At 56.9% G+C, this 21,262-nt stretch overlaps 1 protein-coding gene across 6 annotated transcripts in view; it reads right to left on the bottom strand.

Annotated features, from left to right (window-relative positions):
• MINK1 (misshapen like kinase 1) overlaps nucleotides 1-21,262 on the bottom strand; it is a 155,423-nt gene that overhangs the window by 73,715 nt on the left and 60,446 nt on the right. For 3 of the 6 annotated variants that reach the window (XM_075332156.1, XM_075332157.1, XM_075332160.1), the window contains exons 3-14: nucleotides 20,055-20,111; nucleotides 19,840-19,965; nucleotides 19,204-19,314; nucleotides 18,948-19,038; nucleotides 17,893-18,023; nucleotides 16,101-16,155; nucleotides 15,487-15,565; nucleotides 13,362-13,537; nucleotides 13,131-13,200; nucleotides 12,854-13,058; nucleotides 9,806-9,913; nucleotides 4,696-4,782 (exon numbers count right to left, since the gene is read on the bottom strand). In XM_075332156.1, the coding sequence (XP_075188271.1) occupies nucleotides 4,696-4,782; nucleotides 9,806-9,913; nucleotides 12,854-13,058; nucleotides 13,131-13,200; nucleotides 13,362-13,537; nucleotides 15,487-15,565; nucleotides 16,101-16,155; nucleotides 17,893-18,023; nucleotides 18,948-19,038; nucleotides 19,204-19,314; nucleotides 19,840-19,965; nucleotides 20,055-20,111 (1,296 nt within the window). The remainder of the gene's footprint in view (nucleotides 1-4,695; nucleotides 4,783-9,805; nucleotides 9,914-12,853; nucleotides 13,059-13,130; nucleotides 13,201-13,361; nucleotides 13,538-15,486; nucleotides 15,566-16,100; nucleotides 16,156-17,892; nucleotides 18,024-18,947; nucleotides 19,039-19,203; nucleotides 19,315-19,839; nucleotides 19,966-20,054; nucleotides 20,112-21,262) is intronic. The other 3 variants (XM_075332159.1, XM_075332158.1, XM_075332161.1) reach the window with 1 other exon arrangement.

Raw genomic sequence — 21,262 nt, forward strand, 5'->3', positions numbered from 1 at the left:
GTGGATCTGTGAAGCTGACTCAGTTGCCCTAGGCAACCAATCAGATTCCACCTTTCATTTTACAAAGAGTCTGTGAAGAATGACAAGTGGAATCTGATTGGTTGCTAAGGGCAACTGAGTCAGTTTCACTTTACATCATGTTTGATAAATCTCTCCCTTCATAACCCTATTACAAATACTGTCCACCATCTTTTGGACCACCCTGTATATACAGGAGGGGGCGCCACAATGTCTATATATACAGGAGGGGGCGTCACAATATCTATATATATATACAGGAGGGGGCACCACAATGTCTATATATACAGCAGGGGGCGCCACAATGTCTATATATACAGGAGGGGGCGCCACAATGTCTATATATACAGGAGGGGGCGCCACAATGTCTATATATACAGGAGGGGGCGCCACAATGTCTATATATACAGGAGGGGGCAACACAATGTCTATATATACAGGAGGGGGCACCACAATGTCTATATATACACAGGAGGGCGCACCACTATCTCTATATATACAGGAGGGGGCGCCACAATGTCTATATATACAGGAGGGGGCGCCACAATGTCTATATATACAGAGGGGGCGCCACAATGTCTATATATACAGGAGGGGGCGCCACAATGTCTATATATACAGGAGGGGGCGCCACAATGTCTATATATACAGGAGGGGGCGCCACAATGTCTATATATACAGGAGGGCGCACCACTATCTCTATATATACAGGACGGGGCGCCACAATGTCTATATATACAGGAGGGGGCACCACTATCTCTATATATACAGGAGGGGGCGCCACAATGTCTATATATACAGGAGGGGGCGCCACAATGTCTATATATACAGGAGGGGGTGCCACAGTGTCTATATATACAGGAGAGGATGTCACGGTGTAGCACAGGGAGGAAATATACAGGTAGAGGTTTGCTGGGATGGTGTACTACAGGGTGTGTATATGCAGTTAGGAGTGTGACGGTGTAATAGTGAATAACCATATACAGAAGTCAGTGTCACCGTGTAGTGCAGGGTATATATACATGCTGGTAGGTGTATATATACAGGTGGGGATGTGATGGTGTAGTACAGGGTGTATATATACAGTGTCTTATGAAAGTATTCACCCCCTTGAATTTTTCAACCTTTTCCTACATTTCAGGCTTCAAACATAAAGATAAAATGTTAATGTTCTGGTGAAGAATCAACAACAAGTGACACAATTGTGAAGATGAACGATATTTATTGCTTATTTTATACTTTTTTATAAAAAAATAATAAGCTGAAAATTGGGGCGTGCAATATTATTCATCCCCTTTACTTTCAGTGCAGCAAACTCCCTCCAGAGGTTGATTGAGGATCTCTGAATGATCAATGTTGTCCTAAATGACTGATGATGATAAATATAAGCCCCTGTGTGTAATCAAGTCTCCGTATAAATGCCCCTGCTCTGTGATAGTCTCAGTGTTCTGTGTAAAGCGCAGAGAGCATCATGAAGACCAAGGAACACAACAGGCAGGTCCATGATACTGTTGTGGAGAAGTTTAAAGCCAGATTTGGTTACAAAAAGATTTCCACAACTTTAAACCTCCCAAGGATAACTGTGCAAGCGATCATATAGAAATGGAAGGAGCATCATACCCCTGCAAAATCTACCAAGACCCGGCCGTCCATCCAAACTGTCATCTCACACAAGAAGAAGACTGATCAGAGACGCAGCCAAGAGGCCCATGATCCCTCTGGATGAACTGCAGAGATCTACAGCTGAGGTGGGAGAGTCTGTCCATAGCACAACAATCAGTCTACACTGCACAAATCTGGCCTTTATGGAAGAGTGGCAAGAAGAAGCATTTCTCAAAGATATCCATAAAAAGGGTTGTTTAAAGTTTCCCACAAGTCACCTGGAGACACCAAACATGTGGAAGAAGGGGCTCTGCTCAGATGAAACCAAAATCACACTATTTTGGCACAATGCCAAACGATATGTAACAGCAACACAGCTCTTCACCCTGAACACACCATCCCCACTGTCAAACATGGTGGTGGCAGCATCATGGTTTGGGCCTGCTTTTCTTCAGCAGGGACAGGGAAGATGGTTAAAATTGATGGGAAGATGGATGGAGCCAAATACAGGACCATTCTTGAAGAAAACCTGTTGGAGTCTGGAAAAAACCTGAGACTGGGACGGAGATTTGTCGTCCAACAAGACAATGATCCCAAACATAAAGCAAAATCTACAATGGACTGGATCACAAATAAACGTATCCAGGTGTTAGAACGGCCGAGTCACAGTCCAGACCTGAACCCAATCGAGAACCTGTGGAAAGAGCTGAAAACTGCTGTTCACAAACGCCTCCATCCAACCTCACTCAGCTCCAGCTGTTTACAAAGGAAGAATGAGTGAGAATTTCAGCCTCTCGATGTGCAAAACTGATAGACACACACCCCAAGAGACTGCAGCTGTAATCGCAGCAAAAGGGGGCGCTACAAAGTATTCACTTACAGGGGATGAATAATATTGCACGCCACAATTTTCATTTACTTATTTTTTATAAAAGTTTAAAATAAGCAATAAATTTCCTTCCTCTTCACAATTGTGTCACTTGTTGTTGATTCTTCTCCAGAACATTGAGATTTTTATCTTTATGTTTGATGCCTGAAATGTGGGAAAAGGTTGAAAAATTCAAGGGGGGCGAATACTTTTGCAAGACACTGTATGCTGGCAGATGTAGTACAGGGTGCAAGTAAGTATGCTGGCAGATGTAGTACAGGGTGCATGTATGCTGGTAGATGTAGTACAGGGTGCATGTATGCTGGTAGATGTATTACAGGGTGCATGTGTGCTGGTAGATGTAGTACAGGGTGCATGTATGCTGGTAGATGTATTACAGGGTGCATGTGTGCTGGTAGATGTAGTACAGGGTGCATGTATGCTGGTAGATGTATTACAGGGTGCATGTGTGCTGGTAGATGTAGTACAGGGTGCATGTGTGCTGGTAGATGTAGTACAGGGTGCATGTATGCTGGTAGATGTATTACAGGGTGCATGTATGCTGGTAGATGTATTACAGGGTGCATGTATGCTGGTAGATGTAGTACAGGGTGCATGTATGCTGGTAGATGTATTACAGGGTGCATGTGTGCTGGTAGATGTAGTACAGGGTGCATGTGTGCTGGTAGATGTAGTACAGGGTGCATGTGTGCTGGTAGATGTAGTACAGGGTGCATGTGTGCTGGTAGATGTAGTACAGGGTGCATGTGTGCTGGTAGATGTAGTACAGGGTGCATGTGTGCTGGTAGATGTATTACAGGGTGCATGTGTGCTGGTAGATGTAGTACAGGGTGCATGTGTGCTGGTAGATGTAGTACAGGGTGCATGTGTGCTGGTAGATGTAGTACAGGGTGCATGTGTGCTGGTAGATGTATTACAGGGTGCATGTGTGCTGGTAGATGTAGTACAGGGTGCATGTGTGCTGGTAGATGTAGTACAGGGTGCATGTATGCTGGTAGATGTAGTACAGGGTGCATGTATGCTGGTAGATGTAGTACAGGGTGCATGTATGCTGGCAGATGTAGTACAGGGTGCAAGTATGCTGGCAGATGTAGTACAGGGTGCATGTATGCTGGTAGATGTAGTACAGGGTGCATGTATGCTGGTAGATGTAGTACAGGGTGCATGTATGCTGGTAGATGTATTACAGGGTGCATGTGTGCTGGTAGATGTAGTACAGGGTGCATGTGTGCTGGTAGATGTAGTACAGGGTGCATGTGTGCTGGTAGATGTAGTACAGGGTGCATGTGTGCTGGTAGATGTAGTACAGGGTGCATGTGTGCTGGTAGATGTATTACAGGGTGCATGTGTGCTGGTAGATGTAGTACAGGGTGCATGTATGCTGGTAGATGTAGTACAGGGTGCATGTATGCTGGTAGATGTAGTACAGGGTGCATGTATGCTGGTAGATGTAGTACAGGGTGCATGTATGCTGGTAGATGTAGTACAGGGTGCATGTATGCTGGTAGATGTAGTACAGGGTGCATGTATGCTGGTAGATGTAGTACAGGGTGCATGTATGCTGGTAGATGTAGTACAGGGTGCATGTATGCTGGTAGATGTAGTACAGGGTGCATGTATGCTGGTAGATGTAGTACAGGGTGCATGTATGCTGGCAGATGTAGTACAGGGTGCAAGTATGCTGGCAGATGTAGTACAGGGTGCATGTATGCTGGTAGATGTAGTACAGGGTGCATGTGTGCTGGTAGATGTATTACAGGGTGCATGTGTGCTGGTAGATGTAGTACAGGGTGCATGTGTGCTGGTAGATGTAGTACAGGGTGCATGTATGCTGGTAGATGTAGTACAGGGTGCATGTATGCTGGTAGATGTATTACAGGGTGCATGTATGCTGGTATGGTTGTGACTGTGTAGCACAGGGTGTCTATACGCAGGAGGGGGAGTCACAATGTAGGACAGGGTGCAAATATATAGGTAGAGATGTGATGGGATGGTGTATATATGCTGGTAGGGGTGTGACGGTGTAGTACAGGGTATATGTATGTAGGTAGGGGTGTGACTGTGTAGAACACTGTCTGTTTAGCACACTAGATATGTACTATGTTGGGCACCAGAGGAGTACGGGGAAATATTACTGAGAAGGCGCGGAGCGGCCGCACTGGAGAAGCGGAGGAGCGCGGATTTACCAGTAACAGGGCCTGTTCCTGCAGAAGCTGCTGCTGGAGGATTTCTAACTGTCTCTGTTCTTCCTCTAGCTTCTGTCTGATATATTCCTAGAGAAGGAGAGATGCAGAGAGAGCGGAGAGACAGCTGGGGAGATCCAGAGAAACACGGGAAGGAGGGAGCACGGCCATAGTACACACACGGAGACCACAGGGTGACCACGGGGACGGGACCGTCATCTCTGAACATGACACTTCGAGACAATACAGAACAGTCTGTGACAGGGTGCGACACAGACCAGACGTGTTACCGAGCCCCTCCCAGCATACGCCAGACCGAGCTCATCCCGGCATACGCGAGACCGAGCTCATCCCGGCATACGCGAGACCGAGCTCATCCCGGCATACGCGAGACCGAGCTCATCCCGGCATACGCGAGACCGAGCTCATCCCGGCATACGCGAGACCGAGCTCATCCCGGCATACGCGAGACCGAGCTCATCCCGGCATACGCGAGACCGAGCTCATCCCGGCATACGCGAGACCGAGCTCATCCCGGCATACGCCAGACCGAGCTCATCCCGGCATACGCCAGACCGAGCTCATCCCGGCATACGCCAGACCGAGCTCATCCCGGCATACGCCAGACCGAGCTCATCCCGGCATACGCCAGACCGAGCTCATCCCGGCATACCCCAGACCGAGCTCATCCCGGCATACCCCAGACCGAGCTCATCCCGGCATACGCGAGACCGAGCTCATCCCGGCATACGCGAGACCGAGCTCATCCCGGCATACGCCAGACCGAGCTCATCCCGGCATACGCGAGACCGAGCTCATCCCGGCATACCCCAGACCGAGCTCATCCCGGCATACGCCAGACCGAGCTCATCCCGGCATACGCCAGACCGAGCTCATCCCGGCATACCCCAGACCGAGCTCATCCCGGCATACCCCAGACCGAGCTCATCCCGGCATACCCCAGACCGAGCTCATCCCGGCATACCCCAGACCGAGCTCATCCCGGCATACGCGAGACCGAGCTCATCCCGGCATACGCGAGACCGAGCTCATCCCGGCATACGCGAGACCGAGCTCATCCCGGCATACGCGAGACCGAGCTCATCCCGGCATACGCGAGACCGAGCTCATCCCGGCATACGCGAGACCGAGCTCATCCCGGCATACGCCAGACCGAGCTCATCCCGGCATACGCCAGACCGAGCTCATCCCGGCATACGCCAGACCGAGCTCATCCCGGCATACGCGAGACCGAGCTCATCCCGGCATACGCGAGACCGAGCTCATCCCGGCATACCCCAGACCGAGCTCATCCCGGCATACGCGAGACCGAGCTCATCCCGGCATACGCGAGACCGAGCTCATCCCGGCATACGCCAGACCGAGCTCATCCCGGCATACCCCAGACCGAGCTCATCCCGGCATACGCCAGACCGAGCTCATCCCGGCATACGCCAGACCGAGCTCATCCCGGCATACGCCAGACCGAGCTCATCCCGGCATACGCCAGACCCGAGCTCATCCCGGCATACGCCAGACCGAGCTCCTCCCGGCATACGCCAGACCGAGCTCATCCCGGCATACGCCAGACCGAGCTCATCCCGGCATACGCCAGACCGAGCTCATCCCGGCATACGCCAGACCCGAGCTCATCCCGGCATACGCCAGACCCGAGCTCATCCCGGCATACGCCAGACCGAGCTCATCCCGGCATACCCCAGACCGAGCTCATCCCGGCATACGCCAGACCGAGCTCATCCCGGCATACGCCAGACCGAGCTCATCCCGGCATACGCCAGACCGAGCTCATCCCGGCATACGCGAGACCGAGCTCATCCCGGCATACCCCAGACCGAGCTCATCCCGGCATACCCCAGACCGAGCTCATCCCGGCATACCCCAGACCGAGCTCATCCCGGCATACCCCAGACCGAGCTCATCCCGGCATACGCGAGACCGAGCTCATCCCGGCATACGCGAGACCGAGCTCATCCCGGCATACCCCAGACCGAGCTCATCCCGGCATACCCCAGACCGAGCTCATCCCGGCATACCCCAGACCGAGCTCATCCCGGCATACGCCAGACCGAGCTCATCCCGGCATACCCCAGACCGAGCTCATCCCGGCATACCCCAGACCGAGCTCATCCCGGCATACCCCAGACCGAGCTCATCCCGGCATACCCCAGACCGAGCTCATCCCGGCATACGCCAGACCGAGCTCATCCCGGCATACGCCAGACCGAGCTCATCCCGGCATACCCCAGACCGAGCTCATCCCGGCATACCCCAGACCGAGCTCATCCCGGCATACGCGAGACCGAGCTCATCCCGGCATACCCCAGACCGAGCTCATCCCGGCATACGCCAGACCGAGCTCATCCCGGCATACGCGAGACCGAGCTCATCCAGGCATACGCGAGACCGAGCTCATCCCGGCATACGCGAGACCGAGCTCATCCCGGCATACCCCAGACCGAGCTCATCCCGGCATACCCCAGACCGAGCTCATCCCGGCATACCCCAGACCGAGCTCATCCCGGCATACGCGAGACCGAGCTCATCCCGGCATACCCCAGACCGAGCTCATCCCGGCATACCCCAGACCGAGCTCATCCCGGCATACCCCAGACCGAGCTCATCCCGGCATACGCGAGACCGAGCTCATCCCGGCATACCCCAGACCGAGCTCATCCCGGCATACCCCAGACCGAGCTCATCCCGGCATACGCCAGACCGAGCTCATCCCGGCATACGCCAGACCGAGCTCCTCCCGGCATACGCGAGACCGAGCTCCTCCCGGCATACGTGAGACGTCTGCGGTCCTCCCTACCATACATACGTGTGAGGCCCAACACAAGCCAGGTGATCCCTCTGCTATCCATGTACTGAAGCCTGCATACGCCAGACCGAGCTCATCCTGACATACGCCAGACCCGAGCTCCTCCCGGCATACGCCAGACCCGAGCTCCTCCCGGCATACGCCAGACCCGAGCTCCTCCCGGCATACGCCAGACCGAGCTCATCCCGGCATACGCGAGACCGAGCTCATCCCGGCATACCCCAGACCGAGCTCATCCCGGCATACCCCAGACCGAGCTCATCCCGGCATACCCCAGACCGAGCTCATCCCGGCATACCCCAGACCGAGCTCCTCCCGGCATACGCCAGACCGAGCTCATCCCGGCATACGCGAGACCGAGCTCATCCCGGCATACCCCAGACCGAGCTCATCCCGGCATACCCCAGACCGAGCTCATCCCGGCATACGCCAGACCGAGCTCATCCCGGCATACGCGAGACCGAGCTCATCCCGGCATACGCGAGACCGAGCTCATCCCGGCATACCCCAGACCGAGCTCATCCCGGCATACCCCAGACCGAGCTCATCCCGGCATACCCCAGACCGAGCTCATCCCGGCATACGCGAGACCGAGCTCATCCCGGCATACCCCAGACCGAGCTCATCCCGGCATACCCCAGACCGAGCTCATCCCGGCATACCCCAGACCGAGCTCATCCCGGCATACCCCAGACCGAGCTCATCCCGGCATACGCGAGACCGAGCTCATCCCGGCATACGCCAGACCGAGCTCATCCCGGCATACGCCAGACCGAGCTCATCCCGGCATACGCCAGACCGAGCTCCTCCCGGCATACGCCAGACCGAGCTCCTCCCGGCATACGCGAGACCGAGCTCCTCCCGGCATACGTGAGACGTCTGCGGTCCTCCCTACCATACATACGTGTGAGGCCCAACACAAGCCAGGTGATCCCTCTGCTATCCATGTACTGAAGCCTGCATACGCCAGACCGAGCTCATCCCGACATACGCCAGACCCGAGCTCCTCCCGGCATACGCCAGACCCGAGCTCCTCCCGGCATACGCCAGACCCGAGCTCCTCCCGGCATACGCCAGACCGAGCTCATCCCGGCATACGCCAGACCGAGCTCATCCCGGCATACGCCAGACCGAGCTCATCCCGGCATACGCCAGACCGAGCTCATCCCGGCATACGCCAGACCGAGCTCCTCCCGGCGTACCCCAGACCGAGCTCCTCCCGGCGTACCCCAGACCGAGCTCCTCCCGGCGTACCCCAGACCGAGCTCCTCCCGGCGTACCCCAGACCGAGCTCACCCCGGCGTACGCCAGACCGAGCTCACCCCGGCGTACGCCAGACCGAGCTCACCCCGGCGTACGCCAGACCGAGCTCACCCCGGCGTACGCCAGACCGAGCTCACCCCGGCGTACGCCAGACCGAGCTCACCCCGGCGTACGCCAGACCGAGCTCACCCCGGCGTACGCCAGACCGAGCTCACCCCGGCGTACGCCAGACCGAGCTCACCCCGGCGTACGCCAGACCGAGCTCACCCCGGCGTACGCCAGACCGAGCTCACCCCGGCGTACGCCAGACCGAGCTCACCCCGGCGTACGCCAGACCGAGCTCACCCCGGCGTACGCCAGACCGAGCTCACCCCGGCGTACGCCAGACCGAGCTCACCCCGGCGTACGCCAGACCGAGCTCACCCCGGCGTACGCCAGACCGAGCTCACCCCGGCGTAAGCCAGACCGAGCTCACCCCGGCTTACGCCAGACCGAGCTCATCCCGGCATACACCAGTCCGAGCTCATCCCGGCATACGCGAGACCGAGCTCCTCCCAGCATACGCGAGACCGAGCTCCTCCCGGCATACGCCAGACCGAGCTCATCCCGGCATACGCCAGACCGAGCTCATCCCGGCATACGCCAGACCGAGCTCATCCCGGCATACGCCAGACCGAGCTCATCCCGGCATACGCCAGACCGAGCTCATCCCGGCATACGTGAGACGTCTGCGGTCCTCCCTACCATACATACGTGTGAGGCCCAACACAAGCCAGACGATCCCTCTGCTATCCATGTACTGAAGCCTGCAGCAATCCCCTGCATCATATATATGCCCCATGCTGCAGCAGTACCCGGGGCAATGAGTGTGTCCCTTTATGCAGTGATACAGTGCCCTTGTGCTCCGATCTTCACCCTTTCCTGCGCCCTCCCGGCTGCGGTCCCTTATGTGATATTTGTGTGTCGGAGGATAAGCCCACCTGGCGACTGTGCCACTGATAGACTCACCTGCTCCCTCTCCGCCATCCTCCGCTCCTCCTCCCGCCGTATGTCGTCCCGCCGGCGCTGCTGCTCCTTCTCGTGCAGTTTCCGCTGCTCTCGCTCGCGGCGCTGTTGCTGCAATAATAAAGGGAGACGCAGAAACTGTAATAACACGACGGGCGCCAAAGACAATAATAAACAGGTCAGTCATTTTTTTTGTCTGAGCAAAATGGGAGCGGTAGATCCAGCTGGAGACCGGCTGACTGCACCCACCAGCTCAGAGGGAGCGGGAGTCAGACAGCCCACCCTGCGCGCCCCTCCACTCACCACCACCACCACCGCGCGCGCCCCCTCCGCTCACCACCACCTTCTCCTCCTCCGCACGCCCCTCCACTCACCACCACCACCACCACCGCGCGCCCCTCCGCTCACCACCACCTTCTCCTCCTTCGCACGCTCCTCCGCTCACCACCCCCTCCACGCACCCCTCCACTCATCACCACCACCTCCTCAGAGCACTCCTCCGCTCACTACCACCACCTCCTCCACCGTACGCCCCTCCGCTCATCACCACCACCTCCTCCACCATACGCCCCTCCGCTCACCACCACCTCCTCCTCCGCACGCCCCTCCGCTCACCACCACCTCCTCCTCCGCACGCCCCTCCGCTCACCACCACCTCCTCCTCCGCACGCCCCTCCGCTCACCACCACCTCCTCCTCCGCACGCCCCTCCGCTCACCACCACCTCCTCCTCCGCACGCCCCTCCGCTCACCACCACCTCCTCCTCCGCACGCCCCTCCGCTCACCACCACCTCCTCCTCCTCCGCACGCCCCTCCACTCATCACCACCACAACCACCTCCTCAGCGCACTCCTCCGCTCACTACCACCACCTCCTCCACCGTACGCCCCTCCGCTCATCACCACCACCTCCTCCACCATACGCCCCTCCGCTCACCACCACCTCCTCCACCATACGCCCCTCCGCTCACCACCACCTCCTCCTCCGCACGCCCCTCCGCTCACCACCACCTCCTCCTCCGTACGCCCCTCCGCTCACCACCACCTCCTCCTCCGCACGCCCCTCCGCTCACCACCACCTCCTCCTCCGCACGCCCCTCCGCTCACCACCACCTCCTCCTCCGCACGCCCCTCCGCTCACCACCACCTCCTCCTCCTCCGCACGCCCCTCCACTCATCACCACCACAACCACCTCCTCAGCGCACTCCTCCGCTCACTACCACCACCTCCTCCTCCGTACGTCCCTCCACTCACCACCACCACCACCTTCTCCTCCTCCGCACGACCCCTCCGCTCACAACCACCACCACCACCTCCTCCTCCTATGTGCGCCCCTCCGCTCACCACCTCCTACTCATCCTCTGCGCGCCCCTCCTCTCACCACCACCACCACCTCCTCCGCGCGCCCGTCCACTCACAGCCACTACCACCACCTCCTCCTCCTCCGCACGCCCCTCCGCTCACCACCACCTCCTCCTCCGCACGCCCCTCCGCTCACCACCACCTCCTCCTCCTCCGCACGCCCCTCCGCTCACCACCACCACCTCCTCCTCCACACGCCCCTCCGCTCACCACCACCTCCTCCTCCTCCACACGCCCCTCCGCTCACCACCACCTCCTCCTCCTCCTCCTCCGCACGCCCCTCTGCTCACAACCACCACCACCTCCTAATCCTCCTCCGCGCGCCCCTCCGCTCACCACCACCTCCTACTCATCCTCCGCGCGCCCCTCCTCTCACCACCACCACCTCCTCCGCGCGCACCTCCACTCACAGCCACTACCACCACCTCCTCCTCCTCCGCGCGCCCCTCCGCTCACCACCACCTCCTCCTCCTCCGCACGCCCCTCCGCTCACCACCACCTCCTCCTCCGCACGCCCCTCCGCTCACCACCACCTCCTCCTCCGCACGCCCCTCCGCTCACCACCACCTCCTCCTCCGCACGCCCCTCCGCTCACCACCACCTCCTCCTCCGCACGCCCCTCCGCTCACCACCACCTCCTCCTCCGCACGCCCCTCCGCTCACCACCACCTCCTCCGCACGCCCCTCCGCTCACCACCACCTCCTCCTCCGCACGACCCCTCCGCTCACAACCACCACCACCACCTCCTACTCCTCCTCCGTGCGCCCCTCCGCTCACCACCTCCTACTCATCCTCCGCGCGCCCCTCCACTCACAGCCACTACCACCACCTCCTCCTCCTCCGCACGCCCCTCCGCTCACCACCACCTCCTCCGCACGCCCCTCCGCTCACCACCACCTCCTCCGTACGCCCCTCCGCTCATCGTCACCACCTTCTCCTTCGCGCGCCCCTCCGCTCACCACCACCACCTTCTCCTCCATGCGCCCCTCCGCTCACCACCACCTTCTCCTCCGTGCACCCCTCCGCTCACCACCACCTTCTCCTCCGTGCACCCCTCTGCTCACCACCACCTCCTCCGCTCACCACCAATATCTCCTCCTCCTCCGAGCGCGCCCCTCCGCTCACCTCCTCCTCCTCTGCACGCCCCTCCACTCACCACCTCCTCCTCCTCAGCGCGCCTCTCTGCTCACCTCCTCCTCCGTGCGCCCCTCCGCTCACCACCACCTTCTCCTCCGTGCACCCCTCCGCTCACCACCACCTCCTCCGCTCACCAACATCTCCTCCTCCTCCAAGCGCGCCCCTCCGCTCACCTCTTCCTCCTCTGCACGCCCCTCCACTCACCACCTCCTCAGCGCGCCCCTCCGCTCACCACCTCCTCTTCTTCCTCCTCCTCCTCCGTGCATCCCTCCGCACACCACCTCCTCTTCCTCCTCCTCAGCGTGCCCCACTGCTCACCACCTCAGCGCGCATCTCCGCACACCACCTCCTCTTTCCTCAGCGCACCCCTCCGCTCACCACCTCCTCCGCTCACCACCTCCTCCGCGCACCCCTCCGCTCACTTCCTCCATAAGCTCCTCTGCGCGCCTCTCCGCTCACCACCTCCACGTCCTCCTCCGTTCACTTCCTCCGCACACGCCTCCTCCGCGTGCCCTCTCCGCTCACTTCCTCCGCACACCCCCTCCGCTCACCTCCTCCACGCGCCTGCGCTCCTCCTTCTGCTCCTCGATGCGTCTCTGGCGCTCGTGCAGCAGCTGCTTGATGTGCGCCTCCGAGTCGCGGTGCTGCGGCCCCATCTGCTGCTGCTTCAGGGCTTCAGAGTTGCTTTTGTTCTCTTGCTGCAGCCTCAGAAACTCGCGTCGGAGCGTGGACTCCCCCGGCACGTTCATGATGGAGCTGGAGAGACAATGTAAGGAGTTACCCGGAGCCGGTATAGCATGGGCCGGGGCGAGGGGTGCGGGTCCTCACCTGGGCTCCCCTTCCTCCACGTGGTTCTCCTCCTCGTCCTCGCTGCCGCTGTATTCATACTCGGTCTCATCTGTACGTGAACAGCAGAGGGCACATTAATGACTTCACTAAAGACCCTCCACTGCTGAAGAGGTTCTGCAGCAGCTGGGGGGTAAGATACCAAGCCCTGGTGTAACGTCAGAGCGCAGTGTTTTTTCATAGTGACCACTAGGGGCGCACTACATGACTGACCTTTCTCCACGCGCTTCTTCCGGGAGCGATCGATGTGATCCTTCAGCTGGATCCGGACCTGCCTCTCCGTGGGCTGGTCTCTGATGAACGGGTACTTCAGGAGCTGCTCCGTGGGCGGGCGGCTCACGTAGTTTTTGATCAGACAAGTGTCAATGAAGTCAATGAACTTCTTGGACCTAAAAAATAATGAAAGAAAAATAAGCCCAGCCTGCAGTGTAAAGCATGGCGGATTTTATTCCAGTTGTGGCTTCATTCAGGGCCTAGGTGGATAGTGGGAAAAACTCCTAACTGAATACTGGCTAAGTGAAGGGGCTGTATACAGGGAGCACCGGCCGTATATACGGTGGACAGTCACACACCGGTCATGTGACCACATTACTGCTGTTTTTCTGGGGTAAAAAAAAAAATGACATGGGGGTCCCCCACATTTTTCATATCTAGCACAGGCTGCAATCCTCTGCTGTACCTTGGCTGGTTACGAAAAATATAGGGGAGCCCACATGTTTTTTTTAAATTTGATGTTAAAAAAAACCAAAAAAACAAACTGGGGGCTGATAATGTTAGGGTGGGAAGGGCCATCGTTATTTGGCCCTCTCCAGCCCAACAATAGTAGCCCACAGCTGCCTCAGAGGTGGTACATCCATAAGATGAAACAATTCTAGCACTGGGCCCGACTCTTCCCGTTGCCCTGGTGCGGTGGCAATCGGGGTAATAAGGAGTTATTGCAGCCCATAGCTGCCACTAAATCCTAGATTAGTGATGACAGGCATCTATGAGACACCCCCCATCACTAATCTGTAAGTGAAAGTAAAAAAGTAAATAACACAACCCACCCAAAAATCCTTTATTTGGAATAAAATAAAAAAAGCCCCCTCTTTCCCCACTTTATTAACCCCCCAAACACCCCTCCAGGTCTGACGTATTCCACACGAGGTCCCACGGCGATTCAGCTCTGCTACATCCCTGTCCTGTCACAGCGAGCATCATAGAACAAGACCGCCCGCTGTGAGCTCCACACTGCGAGATGAGCCACGCGATAACGTCACTCGGGTGACTTACAGTCACAGAGGAAGTCCATGTGTCCTGTAGTCCGCAACTGATGTGAGCCACAGGTGGAGGAGTCACCGGAGTGACGTCAGCGCTGATTGCGTGGCTCACTTCAGTTGCGGTGGCCTGATTTGCGGTCACAAGTGGAGGACTCCAGCTGTGACCGGAAATCACCTGAGTGACGTTACCGCTGATCGTGCGGTGTGGAGCTCACAGCGGGCAGTCTTGTTCTATGGCGCTCGCTGTGCGTGTCAGATGTAGCAGTGCTGGAAGCATCGTGGGACTTCGTGTGGATTACGTAGGACCTGGTGGGGTGTGTTGGAGTTAAAAAAGTGGTGAAAGAGGGAGCTTTTTTTATTTTTTATTTCAAACAAAGGATTTTTTAGGTGTTTGTGTTTTTTAACTTTCCCTTACAGAATAGTGATGGGGGGGGGGGGGTCTCAGACGCCTGTCATTACCAATCTAATACTTAGTGATTGCTGTGGGCTGCCATTAATTCCCTCATTACCCCGATTTCCACCGCACCAGATCACTTGGGAGCAGCTGGGTAAAGTTCCATCTAATGGATGAGGTAATTTCGGGCGGCTGCTGGCTGATATTTTTAGGCTGGGGGGCTGCAAATAACATGGGCCTCCCCAGTCTGAGAATACCAGCCTTCAGCTGTGGGGCTTTATCTTCGTTGGTATTGGAGGGGACCACACGCCAGGTTTTTTTTTTTTTAATTATTTATTTTACTGTACAATATAGACCCACCCACCGGTGCCTGTGATTGGTTGCAGTCAGACCTGCCCCCACGCTGAGTGCCAGCTGTCTGACTGCAACCAATCATGGATGCCCGTGAGTGGGTGAAGCAGTGAATATGTATGAGCCTAATGAGCGGCCGGCTCGGGAAGAACAAAGCTGTTCTTCGCGGGAGCAGTGTGACAGCCGCACCAGTGATTGGTGAGTATATAGCGGAGAGAGACACCAACACGCTACCCCCGTGGCCGCATTACTCGGCTGATCCGGGGTCATCCTTCCCCGTTGGCCGCATTACTCGGCTGAGCTGCGATTAGTGGCGCGGTGATTAGCCACTTACCATTTCTTGGATTTCAGCTTCGGTGGAGGGTTCCTGGGGATGAGGAATAGCGCCCTCATTGGGTGCATGTCACAGAGCGCTAGGGAGAGAAGAAGAGAAGAAGTGTACCAGAGACAGAAATACCCAACTAACGGGTGTATGAGCCGCTCTACAGAATGCACTGGTGCCCAGCGCTGTGGAGAACAAAGGCCGTAGACAGCCAGGCGTCAGCGGAGGACGAGCGCCCCAACAGCCAGGCGTCAGCGCAGGAGGACGAGCGCCCCAACAGCCAGGCGTCAGCGCAGGAGGACGAGCGCCCCAACAGCCAGGCGTCAGCGCAGGAGGACGAGCGCCCCAACAGCCAGGCGTCAGCGCAGGAGGACGAGCGCCCCAACAGCCAGGCGTCAGCGCAGGAGGGCGAGCGCCCCAACAGCCAGGCGTCAGCGCAGGAGGACGAGCGCCCCAACAGCCAGGCGTCAGCGCAGGAGGACGAGCGCCCCAACAGCCAGGCGTCAGCGCAGGAGGACGAGCGCCCCAACAGCCAGGAGTCAGCGCAGGAGGACGAGCGCCCCAACAGCCAGGAGTCAGCGCAGGAGGACGCACACAGGAAGAAATAATGTGCAAGAATAACTCACGTGGAGCGCCTTCTGCCATCTCTATAGCCGTAATACCCAGAGACCAGATGTCACTCTGTAGAGAGAGAGGGAGGGTTATATGTAAGGGCAATACAGAGGAGGAGGAGCTGCAGTGCCTTGCGAAAGTATTCAGCCCCTTGAATTTTTCAACCTTTTCCCACATTTCAGGCTTCAAACATAAAGATAAAATGTTAATGTTTTGGTGAAGAATCAGCAACAAGTGACACAATTGTGAAGAGGAAGGAAATTTAGTGCTTATTTTAAATTTTTGAAAAAAATAAATAACAGAAAATTGGGGCGTGCGATATTATTCATCCCCTGTAAGTGAATCCTTTGTAGCGCCCCCTTTTGCTGCGATTACAGCTGCAGTCTCTTGGGGTATGCGTCTATCAGTTTTGCACATGGAGAGGTGAAATTCTTGCCCATTCTTTGTAAACAGCTGGAGCTGAGTGAGGTTGGATGGAGGCGTTTGTGAACAGCAGTTTTCAGCTCTTTCCACAGATTCTCGATTGGGTTCAGGTCTGGGCTGTGACTTGGCCATTCTAACACCTGGATACGGTTATTTGTGATCCATTCCATTGTAGATTTTGCTTTGTGTTTGGGATCATTGTCTTGTTGGAAGACAAATCTTCGTCCCAGTCTCAGGTCTTTTGCAGACTCCAACAGATTTTCTTCAAGAATGGTCCTGTATTTGGCTCCATCTTCCCATCAATTTTAACCATCTTCCCTGTCCCTGCTGAAGAAAAGCAGGCCCAAACCATGATGCTGCCTCCACCATGTTTGACAGTGGGGATGGGGTGCTCAGGGTGATGAGCTGTGTTGCTGTTACATATTGTTTGGCATTGTGCCCAAATAGTTTGCTTTTGGTTTCCTCTGAGCAGAGCCCCTTCTTCCACATGTTTGGGGTCTCCAGGCGGCTTGCGGCAAACATTATACAACACTTTTTATGGATATCTTTGAGAAATGTCTTTCTTCTTGCCACTCTTCCATAAAGGCCAGATTTGTGCAGTGTAGACTGATTGTTGTCCTATGGACAGACTCTCCCACCTCAGCTGTAGATCTCTGCAGATCATCCAGAGGGATCATGGGCCTCTTGGCTGCATCTCTGATCAGTCTTCTCCTTGTGTGAGATGACAGTTTGGATGGAGGCCGGGTCTTGGTAGATTTGCAGTGGTATGATGCTCCTTCCATTTCTATATGATCGCTTGCACAGTGCTCCTTGGGATGTTTAAAGTTGTGGAAATCTTTTTGTAACCAAATCCGGCTTTAAACTTCTCCACAACAGTATCCTGGACCTGCCTGTTGTGTTCCTTGGTCTTCATGATGTTCTCTGCGCTTTACACAGAACATGAGACTATCACAGAGCAGGGGCATTTATACGGAGACTTGATCACACACAGGGGCTTATATTCATCATCATCAGTCATTTAGGACAACATTGGATCATTCAGAGACCCTCAATCACCTTCTGGAGGGAGTTTCTGCACTAAAAGTAAAGGGGATGAATAATATTGCACACCACAATTTTCAGTTTATTGTTTTTTAAAAAAGTTTAAAATAAGCAATAAATTTCCTTCATCTTCACAATTGTGTCACTTGTTGTTGATTCTTCACCAGAACATTAACATTTTTATCTTTATGTTTGAAGCCTGAAATGTGGGAAAAGGTTGAAAAATTCAAGGGGGCTGAATACTTTCGCAAGGCACTGTATAGGAGTGTCCGCCCCCTGCAGGGTGATGCAGATAGGAGGGCTGCCTGTTAGGGTGGCTCACATAAGATCAGCAGCTCTCACCCTGTAGTCATACGTGGCGTCTGGGTTTTCGTCACAGGCGATGACCTCTGGTGCCATCCAGTAGGGCGTCCCGATGAAAGTGTTTCTCCTCCCGACGGTGCGGTCTAGTTGGGCGCTGACCCCAAAATCCACTGAGACATGAAGGAAGAGAATAGTAACTTGTAAGGTGCAGAGAAAAGAGGCGCGGAGAAGGGGCAGCGCACCACCGAGGGCCGGTGCAGAGGGGGCAGAGCAGAGGAGGCGGTGCACCCAGGGCGGAGCAGAGGGGGCGGTTGCACCCAGGGCGGAGCAGAGGTGGCAGAGCAGAGGGGACGGTGCACCCAGGGCGGAGCAGAGGAGGCGGTGCACCCAGGGCGGAGCAGAGGAGGCGGTGCAACCAGGGCGGAGCAGAGGGGGCAGTGCACCCAGGGCGGAGCAGAGGGGGCAGTGCACCCAGGGCGGAGCAGAGGGGGCGGTGCACCCAGGGCGGAGAAGAGGAGACTGTGCACCCAGGGCCAGAGCAGAGGGGGCGGTGCACCGAGGGCCAGAGCAGAGGGGGCGGTGCACCGAGGGCCAGAGCAGAGGGGGCGGTGGCACCGAGGGCCAGAGCAGAGGGGGCGGTGCACCGAGGGCCAGAGCAGAGGGGGCGGTGCACCGAGGGCCAGAGCAGAGGGGGCGGTGCACCGAGGGCCAGAGCAGAGGGGGCGGTGCACCGAGGGCCAGAGCAGAGGGGGGCGGTGCACCGAGGGCCAGAGCAGAGGGGGCGGTGCACCGAGGGCCAGAGCAGAGGGGGCGGTGCACCGAGGGCCAGAGCAGAGGGGGCGGTGCACCGAGGGCCAGAGCAGAGGGGGCGGTGCACCGAGGGCCAGAGCAGAGGGGGCGGTGCACCGAGGGCCAGAGCAGAGGGGGCGGTGCACCGAGGGCCAGAGCAGAGGGGGCGGTGCACCGAGGGCCAGAGCAGAGGGGGCGGTGCACCGAGGGCCAGAGCAGAGGGGGCGGTGCACCCAGGGCGGAGCAGAGGAGGCAGAGCACCGAGGGCGGAGCAGCGTACCAGGATTGCAGTGCTCTGCACTCACCCAGCTTGACCTCGGCGTTCTCCGTCAGCAGCACGTTCTGCCCCTTGATGTCTCGGTGGATGACCTTGTGAGCATGAAGGTGGGACAGGCCCTGGAGAGAACACGAGAGGTTAACAGAACAGGAGCAGCTACTGCCCGGGAGATATACATATATACACACCATCACACAGCAGGGGTGGTCCATAAAATGAAGGCCCCCCGCCCGACACATGCACACCATTCACCCCACACATGAGCCAGGGTCCTCGGCACTCACCCGCAGGATCTCCCGGCAGATGTAGGCGATGCAGTCCTCCTTCAGGGCGTTCCCCTTCGTGTTCTTCACCAGGTCGGTGACTGATCCGGCTCCACAGAACTCCATCACCAGCTGCGGGAGACACGAGGAAAGCGTGATGTCCTCCGTGTGCGGTCACCACAGCCGCCGCCAATTCACCTCTCCTGGATAGTCACCGCTGGATATTCTCACTTTGCACAAATATTCCCCCACCCCCCATTTTACTCTGGAGTCACTTTGAACCCACCATACTGCAGCCATCGCAGCGGAGGAGCCCCCCACACCTCTCTGCTCTCCGGCCATATCGCCACTAGTGAGCCCACTGTCCCCCCTGGTGGTAAAAATATAGCCCCCCCCCCCGTAATCGAAGCATAGCCTTCTGCCTCCCCCTCCCCTCGGTAGTCACAGCATGACCCTTTCCCCCCCCCCCAGTAGACACAGCAGAGCCTTTCCCCCCAGGGACGCTGGGCACCTTCCCTAGCAGCGGCGGTCCTTTCCCCACATATTCACCCTCAGCCCGTGTCATACATGCGCCCCCTGCTGGAGAGGCAGGTGAGACATGGAGCAGCGTGCACTGGTCTCTGGCAGCAGAGCTGACAATCTATGGCAGCGTCTCACCCACAGCTGGTCGTCATTGCCCGGCGGGCTCTTCTTGATGAAGGCCCCGTAGTAGGTGGCGATGTTGCGGTGGTGTGAATACTTCTTCAGCATATTAATCTCCTGCTTTATCTCCTCCTCCTCGTCCTGTGCAGAAGAAGCACAAGACACAATACATCAGGGCTGCAAAAATATACACACCCTGTCCACCAGAGCAGAAGACACCGCGCCCTCACCTCCGTCACATCCATGACCTTAATGGCGGCCAACTGTCCGGTCTTAACATGACGACCCTGCGGGAGAAAGAAAAGAGGGTAACCACAAAAAAGAGGGCGTCCGCAATACAGGAGTGATGGAGAAAGTTCACCCTGCAGGGGGAGGAGCCTCATAGCTCCTATCTGTATCACCCTGCAGGGGGAGGAGCCTCATAGCTCCTATCTGTATCACCCTGCAGGGGGATGAGACTCACAGCTCCTCCTATCTGTATCATCCTGCAGGGGGAGGAGACTCATAGCCCCTCCCATCTGTATCACCCTGCAGGGGGAGGAGACTCATAGCCCCTCCCATCTGTATCACCCTGCAGGGGGAGGAGACTCATAGCTCCTCCTATCTGTATCACCCTGCAGGGGGGAGGAGACTCATAGCTCCTCCCATCTGTATCACCATGCAGGGGGAGGAGACTCATAGCTCCTCCTATCTGTATCACCCTGCAGGGGGAGGAGACTCATAGCTCCTCCTATCTGTATCACCCTGCAGGGGGAGGAGACTCATAGCTCCTCCTATCTGTATCACCCTGCAGGGGGAGGAGACTCATAGCCCCTCCCATCTGTATCACCCTAAAGGAGGAGGAGACTCACAGTTCCTCCCATCTGTATCACCCTAAAGGGGAGGAGACTCATAGCTCCTCCCATCTGTATCACCCTAAAGGGGAGGAGACTCACAGTTCCACCCATCTGTATCACCCTAAAGGGGAGGAGACTCATAGCTCCTCCCATCTGTATCACCCTAAAGGGGGAGGAGACTCATAGCCCCGCCCATCTGTAGCACTCTGCAGGGGAAGGAGACTCACAGCCCCTCCTATCAGTATCACCCTGCAGGGGGAGGAAACTCATAGCTCCTCCTATCTGTATCACCCTGCAGGGGGAGGAGACTCATAGCTCCTCCTATTTGTATAATTCTGCAACAGGGTGTAACGAACACCAAGTCAGTACCGTAGTAGATAATTTAGGCTCCTCCCTGTTTAGGGCACATCTGCATGTTGTCGCTCTGTACCTGGGTGACAGGCAGTGTTAGACGGTAGTTTTCGATGCTCGCACATAATTTTCTGTTGCCATGGTTATGAGTTTTACACTAATACTCCCCCGCTCATTCTCCTAATAACGCCCCCTCTGTTTCCGTCTCTTTCACCCACATTCCCCTTCCCCCTTCTCCGTGTGCCGTCTGC

This window comes from Anomaloglossus baeobatrachus, unplaced genomic scaffold (assembly GCF_048569485.1).
Source record: "Anomaloglossus baeobatrachus isolate aAnoBae1 unplaced genomic scaffold, aAnoBae1.hap1 Scaffold_244, whole genome shotgun sequence".
Lineage (NCBI taxonomy): Eukaryota > Metazoa > Chordata > Amphibia > Anura > Aromobatidae > Anomaloglossus > Anomaloglossus baeobatrachus.